The sequence below is a fragment of the Apteryx rowi genome, unplaced genomic scaffold (genome assembly GCF_003343035.1).
Source record: "Apteryx rowi isolate R43461 unplaced genomic scaffold, aptRow1 scaffold_222, whole genome shotgun sequence".
Lineage (NCBI taxonomy): Eukaryota > Metazoa > Chordata > Aves > Apterygiformes > Apterygidae > Apteryx > Apteryx rowi.
Genome location: NW_020448553.1, coordinates 849,567 through 862,060, shown reverse-complemented (window position 1 = coordinate 862,060; position 12,494 = coordinate 849,567). Strand labels below are relative to the sequence as shown.

The following is a 12,494-nucleotide window of genomic DNA, read 5'->3' as shown; positions in this document are numbered from 1 at the left end:
CTGTCTTTTTTCTCAGCAGTGTATGTCTTAACCTTTGCATGAAAATTAATGTATGCTCTGTTGAGGAAAAATCACTTTCTTTCATTTGGATTTTGAATATTGTCTTGATTTTTCCCTATTGCACTGAGTCACAAGTGGCACTGTTCTGAGTTTGGCCTCATCTGCAAAGATTTCCTTGTGTTTTCATATTTAATCACAGCAAAGATGTTTGTTAGCCTGTTATTTTGTTCTATAACAGTCTACTGTGTTTCTCTTTCTGATAGGTTGTTCTCGGTGATTAATATATTCATAATAAAAATGATGACCTAGGTGCCTCAGTATCTTTTGATATTGTATGGCAGGACTTGTGTCCTGCTTGTCAGGAAATGGTAGTTGTTAGAGTCAGAAAACAATAATTAGGATTTTTTTTTTTTCATTTTCATTTGGTTTTAGTGGGTTTAGTATTTTATAATGAAGGAAGTGTTTGCTCTATGCACTTAGAGCACAGGATTAGGCTGCAGAAACAGAAGTTAAGGCTTTTGGCTGGGGTTTACTTCCAGTTGTTGACTGTTAAAGCTGTATCTCAGATTGTATTCCATTTAAGAAAAAAATGCATTTGATGATCTTGTTGTCTAATTTCAATAGTGTTTTTAGTTTGGAATTTGCATGTAGTAGTTTCTTTAAGACATGGAGCTCTTTATTTTGAAGATTTCTAGCTATGTCAACTCTTTGATGCTATTGTATGAATGGAGTGTGATTTTTGAATTATAGTAATCTCAGTTTATTGAGAATTTTTCAGGAATATTTTGTATTTTGGAAACTTTTAATGTGATAAAATTCTTAATTGATCTTTTTTTTCCTCCCATGTGACAGTATCTAAGCTTTTTAGTGACTATATAAGCATAACAGTGAGGCAGTTTCAAGCATTATTGCACATACATGACACTAACCTGTTTTACAGATAAAATCCAACAGATTATTTTTCATTTCTTAAGACAAGGAGAAAAATATTTTCACTAGTGGAGTCATCTGTGGGTGTTTTTGTTTTTTTTAATGAAGTTGAGCTGCTTCATCTGCAGTTTGTTTTATTTTCTTCTTAAATTCCCATTCTCACGTGAGATACTGTGCTTCCTTGACCACAGTAGCAGCTGACAGAGGGAAAGGAAAAGAAGCATCTGTAACAGCAGTCCTTATGCACAGAGAAAGGGAAACTCATTAGTTGCTGTCCATTATTTAGTCTAGGATTTAATTTTCAGCATGATAGGTCCACTTTAATATAGTGTGATAAACTACTGCCTGCATGGTGGAGATGTGGTAGTTGGGAGGGTAGATACAGACTACTCAGTTGCAATTCTAAGTGAAATAAGTTTCCTTAAATCACTTCCATTATCCCTGAAGTTGGTTTGGCTTTACTCCCCTTGGAGGCTGTAGGAAAACAGCAGGGTTTTCTTTAGTAAGCATAGAGTGGTAGTTATCCTCCTTGTGTGATCCAGCTTTTAAAGGGAATTAGGGCTTAACTTTTTCAATAGATTTGGAGGTATTTGTTAACATTTGAGGAATGTGAAAGCTCAGGAATCCTGGGATCTTTTCAGATTCTGAATGTAGAGCACCTGACTGGTTTCAGATACTTCTGTCGTTCTGTGGTTTTTATTTTCTTACCATGTGAATTACTCTAGTCCCTATTTTTGGATCTCTGCATCTTAGCCCCCTGCTCTTTCTCTGAGTCACTAGTTTACACTATTTTTGGTTTCCTATTCCATTTTTCTCTGCTTTTCATAGTTCAATTTGGTTAATTTTCTGCATACTAAAAAGGCAACATTTTCCTGCTTTTCCTTTTCTACTCTGTCAGCCACAGGAAAATCATTGAAAATGCAAGAAAAGGTGATCTCTGTTCTTAATTCTTATCCCTGCCAACAGGGAGGGTAGGAGCAATTTCAGGAGAAGGCTTGTTTATGCCTTCTAAAACAGGTGTGGAACATCGTCTGCAGATGAAATCATAAGGGAATTCAAAAGTACAGCTTCAACAAGTAGTCTTTACTGAAAATTAAAGTTGAGGATTTTTTTGTAGCATCTTCAGACAGCAAATTTGGGTGTTTTCACAGGACAATAAAATGAATGCGCTTGACTGTTTTTGCCTGCTGAGTTTCCAGTTGTAGTCTCAAATTATGGATATCGTATTCTCAAATTTAGTACGGCCTCGTTCTACTTACTTCCGTTTCCCAGAGAAACTTCCGTTTCCCGTTTTTTTTTTTTTTGGTACAATATTCAGCTTGAAATAGACATCAGGAAAGAAGGAAAGTTCCCAGATAAGCATCTGAAGTTTGCTAGAGCCAAGCAGGTTAAAGCATAAGTTCATTTAATGAACTCACTGTGGGAACCACCTACACCATCTAGAAAATGGCAGCTCCAGTAGTTGTTAGTGCTTTAATGAACTCTTTGGGAGTAGAAAGAAAACATCAAAAGAGACAAATTGCCCTCAGTTCTACGACACTATCATGTGACAGATGTGATCATCTCAGACTTCAAGTAGCCTTTGCACTAGATGGCTGCTTTGAACTGGCTTCCTGCTCCACTGTCAAGGCATGCATCACAACCACATGTAATGGCTCGAGTTAAGAATTTAATATGATGCCATTGCAGACACCTTTGGATCAGATATCTTAAGACTTATAATTAGGGACTCTGAAATTATTTTTATAAACTCATTCAAACAGTTCCTTTCTTGCCATTCAAAGGAGCTCATCTGAATTGTGGCAAATTACATTGCACATGTAATCAAAGAAGATTTACATAACTTGGGAAGACCCTTATGCTGTTTTTGCACTTCTGATCTCTGAGGTTGGTTGCTTCCTGAAGTCTGTTTCAATATAGAAATATTGCCAGAATAGCCTTTCTTAAATCCAGAGTCTGAGTGAAATTTATATAGATTTCCACTGGCTTATCTGCAAAACTAGTAACTTTGATAGGGCTTGCCTATTGTGCAACAGGTGGTCAGGTGGATGCCATGTAAAACCTTTTCCCCTTAGAGAGCAGTCAGCTTTGTAAAGGATTGACATGGTTTGTAACAGTGTGTTGTTAATACATTGTTAAATTTCTCCAAAATAAGCTCCCTCCAGTGAATAACATCATGACATCAGGTCACACTAATCTTTTTCTTTTGTTGAAAGTAATTATTTTTATGTAAAAAGAGTTAAATGATCTTTCCTGCAGATAAACAATACATTTCATAGTCATATGGATAATGACTAGAATCTGTAAGTCCTTCTAGTTTGTTTTAAATCCAGTTTATACTCAATTCTGGTGCAACTTAAGTTGCAATATAGTTTTTAGATCCAACATAAAATTAGAAAATCTTAATCAGTTTGGTTGTGTGTTTCTGGATTTGTCTTTCTAATGATGATTTGCATTACCTTTAAAAAGAGTGGTAATTAAAAATAGAATAATAAAACATCTGGAAATCAAGATTTGTATGGTTTAAGAAGTATAATTCCAGGAAGAAGAAATCATATCCTTACTAGGCTACTAGAATTCTTTATTAAATAGAAATAGTGGATGCATGAAAAACAATTAACATATTTTATGTGGCTATCAAAAGAATTCTGATAAGAAGATCTCTCACAAAAGGCTCCTAGCCACTGAGTCAAAGGCAAAGTATYAACACAGATCACTAATTGTTTGGGTGCTGAAACTATTCTGTTCTCCCTGTCTCATGACTTAAGGGGAAAAAAAAGATATAAAATGGAAAGGCAGCGCATCCAGGACGAAAAGAAATAATTCTTAATAGGCTGTATCGCTCATCTTTGGGACTCGTCACAGGAAGTCACCAATGTTGGCAGATTTAGAAAGAGTTCTAAACGCATACCTCAGTGGGCTGTGGACAGAGGGGGGCTGTATTGTGCGGTAAGCTGTAAATACAAGATAGTGACTTTTCTTCCAAAATCATGAAACCATATTTGTGTCAAATCTTCTTAAGTCTAAGGGACTTACAAAATTAAAAATATAAAAAGAACTCTACCAGTAGAGGCTTTTCCGTCAAAATTTTCTTGTTCATCACTTAAAAGCTGTTTTAATTTCTTGTTACTTTTAGGCAAAACGTGTAAAAAATCTAATTTTCTTTTCATTCAGTCTGACTGAGGATATTTGGGATGGGGGTGGAGGAGAGTAGCAAGGAGGAAGAATTTACAGCCAGAGGGAAAATTCCTTCTAACATGTGACTCAACTAGAAGAACAAAGGAATCATAGTTGCAAGTAATCTACTATTTAGCCTAATTAAACTCTCCTTATATTTTCCTCTTGCTTCAGTAAGATTGTCTTCACATATATTTATCCAATATACAGGTAGTCTGAAAGGCAGTTGCATGATTTTGCACAGTGCTGCATGCTGAGACAACTACATCAATGTTTCTGTCTAGCAATAAATGTTTTCTGCCTTCARACTGAAGCTTATTTAGCTTGGCTTATCTGGTGCTGCTGTAGCAACCATCAGTCTCCAGGCAACTGAGGCACATTGACCTCTTCGTTGAACTGAGTGTAGCTCTACTTCAATTTAGCTGCCTGAGACAATAGTAATGGTGTTGAATGTGAAAAATGTGAATTTTTCTAGTCTGTATGCAATGGAAAGAATACAAAAATACTTAGATAAAACAATGTTTAGGTTTGACTTGAAAAAGATTTCAAGGTTACATAGTGTATCCTTTGTTACAAGCTGCAAAGTTCATTGTTGATGCAGTGTCCTTATAGGCCTTGTTTACGATGTTGAGTATTTTTGCAAGCATTTTTCACACAGCAGTAATTCTGCTACTATGGATGTTTGTTTTATCATTTGAGTTAGCAAATAGTATCAACTTTTATTTAGAATTTTAAAATATCGCTGGTCGTGAATAAAGAGCTAATTCGTGATCATTGCTATTTTTGAAATTATAGATGATCTGGGAAGTAGTTACTTTTCTCTCAAATCCATTATTTGACATATTATTAGTGTATCTCACTGAATTGGCTCTCTTTGGAATACTCATGTTAAGAAAATAGATTATTATAGTATATTTGTGTACTGGTTTTGTTTCCTAATCAAATCATTTCTTCTGCTAGTCAGTATGAAAGTGAAATTGTGATTCCTGATACATAGGTTGATGTTCTCAAGGAAAAGAGATTCTTAGGCTGGATATTGCTTCCATTGTCTGTGTAGAGCACATGCAGGTTAAGTGCTATGAAGATAGAGGTAGATGGAAAGGTTGGAGGAACAAACTGAGGTAAAAGGGGTTTGTATTGAAATGATAGCTCAGTTTCACTTAGGTTTGTGGGGGAGATGGAAGAATCCCAGGATCTTATCTCTGTAAAGCCTCCTTATGAAAAATGGTGAAGTTACCCTCTTAATGAGGTAGCATTCTAGTATGTTTTTGTACACATTTATCTTCTCTGTGTAATTTGCAAATTTATAACTAATTAGTTTTTAATTAGTTAAAATTTTAGAGAATATCTAGCTCAGTTAATCTGGAAGAGGATAGTAAACTGGCAGTACAGTTGAGGTTGTGGGGCTACAGTGAGGCTTTTTCACGTTATTGGAAGATAGACTTTATACCCATGTGGTTTTTAATGACTTGATGTGCCCTTGTTGTACAGTGGGCAGAGGTATAAATTAGTTTCTGTAGGCGTGCCATTAATTTTTCATTTTGCCTTTCAATTCCCACTGTGTTTCCCAGTTGCATTCATTCATGCCTCTCTCGGAAAATATTTGAGTGCTGTTGTTTGAAGGGTAGATGGTTTCATTTAATTGAAGGATTTATTTGTGCATTTTAGTCAAAACAATTGATTCTCAAAGACAGTATTTGATTATTTGCTTGTTCATAAGCAAGAGTCTTCATCACAGCTAGAAGTCTGAAGTTTTTTTTGCTACTATTTTTTGCCAGCAGCATTCAAAAGTACAAATATAATGATGTAAAATCATGCTATGGATCATGCACATCATGTATACAGTTTCCCTAAAAGATTTTAATGACAATAATTTGTATGTCAATTGAATGCTCTTTTTGATTGAAAAGTTGCTTTTTTTCTCTTCTAAGAGATAACAAAACCTCTTTAAGATCTCATTTTAACTTTTCTGGCATCCTAATTAAGCTTTTCAGTTAATTCTTTTATTTCAGGCAGTTAGTGAAAACATTTACTTGTCTAAGTTTGGTGTTTGTGGGGGGGGGTTGTTTGTGTACAGTCCAGCTCATTTCAGAAAATTACAGCTTTATTATCTGTAGAAAACTTTCAGAACTTCAAAGTGTTTGGATGGTAATGGTGGCAGTATGGGATGGGGTATCTTTTCAGTCCTAGTATTCCTTTCAGAGAATGAATGAGTAAAAGACTACAGCGGATGTTTGGGGTTGATGCATTTTGTTGATGGATGTATGATAGCAGATGAAGTGAGATTAGCTGTACGAAGTACAACGTAGGCAGTTTCCACTTCCAGTGCTGTAGGCTCTTTTAGTTAAGGAGTCAGTATAATCGTTTTAAAGTTAACTGTATTCAGCTAATGAATATGAAATGTATTGATTCAATTAAAAATATGTAAGTAGTGTTTATCCTGTTGCATTTGTGGTGACTTTCAGAAGTGTGGAAACAGGATTTTATTAAGGATTTTTTATGTTGTCTTCAATTCCATTGGTATTTCTTGGCATACAAGAAAATACACAGGGAGGCTTGAATTCTTTCTTTCTTTCTTTTTTTTTTAACGAAACAGGGTCTAGATGCTTATTTTTAAGCATATTCCGTATTTGCGGTGAAAATATTCAAGAGTTGCATTGCTGCAAGTGATGCATGAAAAGCTGATGATTTGGCACAAATTTCTCTTGGGTTTCCTGTAAGTTAGGGTATTGCTACAGTAACTGCAGCCTGGCTGCTCGTTATGTCAGTATGTATTGCATACCATGTGAACAGCTAACAGAGCTGCGAGAAGGCAAGTGATGGTGTGCAGCAGTGGTTCCCCCACATCCCCTACATGAAATTACGGGTGATCCCAAAGGTGCCTGGAAGGGGAAGAGGAGGCGGCAGCACATTCTCTTTCCCACTGCACTGAATACCAAGAAGAGTCAGCTGTAATRTGCTCCCCATAATGCAATTGGCTTTATAGAATTTGTAGGGATAAAATCAGTTTTCCTCATTTGTCTAAGCTAAATGGTGAAACTTCAGGGCAGGTTGCTTTTGCAACTATCACTTGATAGACAGCTTTTTTCACTTTACGGAAAAAGCAGTTGACTTTGTTAACATTATGTACATCGCATGAATATCTTTGGGTGTCTAAGCTCATTTAATCACAATGTGGGTTTTATTTTTGATGTTGTTATCAATACTGTATTTTTCAGATGAATATTGCTTGCCATTGACTAAAATATGTCAGTTTAAGATGACTTCAGAGTTTTCTGGATGAAGTATGCTTCTGCTAATATTAAGTCAAGTGTTTGAATGTCCTCCCTTATTTCATGAAGCTAGACAATTGCAGCTCTGTTTTGTTTGGGATCTTTATTTACTTCATTCTCTAAAAAATCCTGCATCAAATCTTTTGTGTACTGTTTTGAGATGTAGTTTACTGTATACTTTTCAGAAGTAGTTTGCTTGAAGTTAGTAGTGCTCTTGATTTCTTCAGTTTGTGTTAATAGCATCAGAGGGAACTTTGGTGCTTTCTGTTGCAGCCTGGTGCTAGACATGTGAAGAAAACTAGTGTGATTGGTAAATATTATGACCCCAAGCACATTAGTTTGGTAATCATATTTAAGGAGTATAGACAATGCAGGAGCAATGATATGTTTTTATTTTAAATGAGAATTTTTAAAATCTTTTTAAAATTTTTCTTGACAAGTATGTATGGACTGGAGTAAGTAGTTAAATGRTCTATCACTAATTTTAAAGCATCATCAAAGTATTGTAACATAAAACTACAATATAGCAATGACTATTTTTAAAGCACAAGGGGAAAAGATATGTTGATTGAATATAAACTATTGAGAAGYTGTCTTGGAATTGGTTGTTAAGGCCATCCTTGTTGTCCTATCATGAAAGGAGGAAAGTTCAGTAATGGTTTAAGTACAATTAAATCCCTCCCCTTGCTTTATGGAAACTCAACTGTAGGCATTTCAGCATTAGCCTAAACAATGGGTTTGAATATGTTAAGCCCCTAACAATTAGGGAGCAGTTTGGGGCATTGAAAAATGTGGAATGATGCAATTGAACCTGACAGCTTCAACAGTCAGCCTACTCATGGGACCTGAAAGTTGTTCACACTTGGTTTCATCTCTCATCACACGCTGAGTATTAAAACCTTACTGGTGTGGAGCTGAGGCAGAAATGGGGCCTGTTATCAGAAAATACTTCATAGCATAAAACTTGAACAGGGAACAGGCATGCCCAAAGGTTCTTCAATTTTGAGACCTTTCTAATATAATAGTGTACAGCTAAGTATTGTCTCCTTTTTCTCCCCTTCATTTGTTTTTTAAAGAACATTTAACTTTGTAAATGAAGGAACTGTTTTCCCTGGAAAATTAAGCTAATATACAGTTATGAATGCTAATAGTTGTTAATTTAGGAAACTTCATATTCATACTGTTAGAGCAAATATTATTTTGGCGTGATGTAAAAATGTAAGAAATATGCTGTATTTTAAATATTTCACAGGATATTTTCATATATTGGTTAAATTTAGTTAACTTGCATATATAGTTTTCATATTAATATAYGCACTTTTTTGAGGTAAAGGAAGTGCTTTTAAGCATCCATCAAATATCAGTCACTTATTCTTACTGCAATCGAGTATTCCTTGAATTACAGTGTATCTTCATTCTGTGCTGCTCTGCTGCTTATTGCTTTACTGATTTATTGAACATGCCATAAATGAAAGCAATATAGTATATACCTCTAGATAGGCTTAAACCTTTCTGCTAAAATGCTTTTCAAGAAAACTTACAGTCTTTTCAGGATAAATACTTAGCGGTCTCTTCATTAGTTCATACATTTTAATCACGTGTTGTATGTTGACTGTTTAAATAGGATCTGTTGAAATAAAGAATACTACAGCTTTAAAAGTGCTGCATTTCAGAAGATGTTTCAGTCCTGTGACCTTAATATATATTGACAAGATGATTGCGCATTTTTAATAAATGCTTGCTACAGCTTGTTTCGACTGTGAGTGAAACATGAAGCTCCTATTTCACCTTTAAATAATGTAGTGCTCCTACACCTCCTCTACTTTCCTGTCAGATGAAGTTGTCTCATGCGTAAAGCCTCTCAAATCTTTATTTTTGTCAGTTTACGTTGCCATTTAAAAAAAAAAATATATATATTTTTTAATTTACCTCCAGCTACTTGAGCAATTTTATTAATGTGACTTTTCCCTTTGAGAGCTGCACGGGATATGTGACGTCACGAAAACTGCTGTAGTTCCAACTTGTTGTAGGACACCTTTGCTAGTCTTCTAAAGTATAAACGGATTGAGTTTAGGGCGAACCACCACTTGTGAAAAAGCTCAGGTTCTTAGATATTGTTTAAATCGTGCTAAGGCTTTTGATTTATCAGTCCACTTGACAAAGGAATTAAACAATGTTTGCTTTTTGTTTTGTGATGTGATGGTTACTCAACACGCTTTAGCAACTCCTTTCAAGATTCTTAGATACGTTTAGTTTAAATAAATCCTTAAAGCTATTCGTGCACGTTTCAGTCAAATAAACGTGTATTCTCCACGCTGAATCTAGATGCCTTGCCATTATGAATTAACATATAGTTGTTGTGGTACAGTTTTAAGTAGCCTTGCAGCGAATTAGACAGGAGAAGGAGAGTAAATACACCAGTTTCTGCATAAAATGTGAGCAGTACACTTGCTAGAATTAAGAAAGAAAAACCTGTTTTGTAGAAATATTCTAAAACTAAATAGAAATAAAACATAGTATTTGTAGGATTTTTTTAAAGTTACATTAGCAGAATTCACAACCTTAGSCATTTTATTTACATTAAGAATGTATAGATTTTTATGTTGCTGGTCTTCTCAGATTTGGAAGGAAATAACGGTTGTACCTAGTAATTTTCATTTTGTAGCGTTTTTTCAGTGAAAGAATTTGACAAAAACTATGTTGTTGGTTTGGTTTTTTTGAGAGGAAAACAGGAAAACAATTGAAGGTTACTAGTGAACAATAATGGTTGAGTTGGAATTGTGCTATAGGTGTTTATTGAGGAAAACAGCAGGAGCTGTGCAGTATTGCCTCCTTCATCAGTAAGTGTCACAGTAGTAATGTGCTGTATTTCTGGAACTTGTTGGCATACCCGGGTAGGTGGAAATGCCTGTATTATTTTAAGACTTGACTAATTCAGATTAATTCTAATTGTAATTCTGCAAAGAAAAAAAAAAAGCCAGATTTGAAGTGAAAGTGTGGTTCCATGTCTTGTGATCTTACACATACCTTTAAAATGAAAAGTGAAAAAAAAACCAATTATTTTAAATAATTTCTTGTTGCATTTTCTAACTTTTGTGACAGTAGAAAAACTTAAGTATCAGGCACAATTTCTCACCAGTATATAGTAAATAAAGCATCATTGAAAACAGTTGTGTGAATTCATAAAAGTCCATTCATCAAGTTTAATATGTTGGCTGAAAGCCAAAACTTAATGGTAGTGTGTGATTCTTTCCAGAGACATAGTTTATACTCTGTAATATTTTGCTGTAATAACCAGTATGTTTACCTTGTCTCTTGTGTGCAGTTACACATGTCAAAATGTCCCACAAATTGAGTTCCTTACTCTTCACCTTTTTTTTTCTCATATTTCAAAAAAAAGTTTCTTTTGTAAAGGTTGTTTACATTTATTTCAAAGATTCATTTAAAAATTTGTGATCTCACAGGTTGTGTATCTGTTCCCCCCCCCCCAATATTATAATCTTTTATTTGTTCTGAAACAGTTTTGTTATCAGGCAAGAAAATGCAAAATTTTTCACCAGCAGCAATGCCTTTTTTCTTTGATTGCGTCTCTCTGAAACTCAGCATTTAACGCATCTTTTCTTCGAAAGGGAAAAAAGCATAAGCAGCCAAGGAAGAAGGTATTTTTATTGCATTGGATTATGCAAGATTTTGGCCAGCCTCCTTAGCTTCATCTGTTTAAGGGTTCATTTTCGCTTGTTTGGCACAAGTCCCAGCAGAGACCTTCAGAATTGCGGTTAGCAACATGAATGAACACAAACTTTGGGAGCTCTTCAATAAGTAGAGCTGGCCAACCGCCAAAAATACAGTTCCTTATATGGGGTCAGGGCAAAGCTGTGATTCGTTGAGCCCCCTATTGTATAGAAAACATACTTGTAATGGCTGTTTGCGTTCTTTAAAATAAAAACAAAACAAAACAAAAAAACACCAGGCTTCCAAGTCTATCAAAATAGGAAGTAACAAAATAGTGTGCAGGTTTTACTAATGACGGAGCAGAGCAAAGGAAATATGGCTCTGTGTAGTTAAACTGTAGAGCTGAACGTTGGACCTTTTGACCTCCGCAGCCGGCTTGTGATGTAAGGAACCCAAGCATTTGTGAGACATCTGTTGTCTACCTGCCCTTATTTTGTAAATGGTTTAATAAGATTAAATAATTAGTAGGATAACCACATGGTCACCATGCTACTAAGTCCTAGCATTGAGTGCATACTTCAGGATTGCGAGAGTGTCCTGCTGCACGTTGGTTGTTTTAAACTGCAATTTAGGTATTTTTAAGATTTGCTACAGTAAATTTTTATTACAAGTTTTTTTATTAATATATCTACCAAAAACAATTGTAAACCACACTGTAATGCTTGATGTATTTAAAAAGTATTGCAATTCAATTTCTGTACTCCCAAATGGAAAATAATAAATTTTTCTTTTAAATACATTAATTTTTTAAAGAACTAATAATCGTGCATTAGGACGACTTCCTTAAAACGTGTTTAGCATTTCCCCCCATTTTTTAAAAGGACTCAAGTTATAATTGCTTTCTTGCAGGCAAACACCCTACCTGGATCCTCTCTCAGTCTGCCTCCGTCCCACATGTACGGCAATAGGCTGAACCCTAATTCAGCAATGGCAGCACTTATTGCTCAGTCTGAGACCAGTCAAGCAGGTAAACTTGCTATTGGGGTTGAAAACCTGTGCTGCTTTCCAGGCTTGCATATTTTTAAAAAGATTGTTAAGTTTTATTTTTGAGCTCAACATTTGGTTCTTAAATGTCTGTGTAAAGTTGTTATGTGTTGGAAGTAAATTCTCAGTTGTCCTACAGAACAGCTATGCTTTTTTTTTTTTTTTTTTACTGTCTAAAATGTAAATGTTTAAGCAGAGCCATCAGCAGGCAGGAATGCAACAATGTCTCCTGTGACTCCCGTGATTGATGTGCTCAGTTCTTGGCTCTTTGCAGCGAGAGTAACACAGCTCTGGGTTTTGCTGTCAATAGTTTAAGCCTTTATTTGCATAATTCATGAAATTGCATTACACACAAGTTTGTGTGAAGCAGATCCCGTTCGAGAACTTCTGCAGCATTTG

The 12,494-nt window shown here is 35.2% G+C and overlaps 1 protein-coding gene across 8 annotated transcripts in view; it reads left to right on the top strand.

Moving 5' to 3' along the window:
• Positions 1–12,494, top strand: part of MLLT10 (MLLT10, histone lysine methyltransferase DOT1L cofactor) — a 134,722-nt gene that overhangs the window by 105,983 nt on the left and 16,245 nt on the right. For all 8 annotated transcript variants that reach the window (XR_003253362.1, XM_026064952.1, XM_026064951.1 and 5 more), the window contains one exon: positions 11,961–12,078. Coding sequence is in view for 7 of the 8 variants with exons in the window: in XM_026064952.1 (XP_025920737.1) it covers positions 11,961–12,078 (118 nt within the window). In the remaining variant the exon portion in view is untranslated. The remainder of the gene's footprint in view (positions 1–11,960; positions 12,079–12,494) is intronic.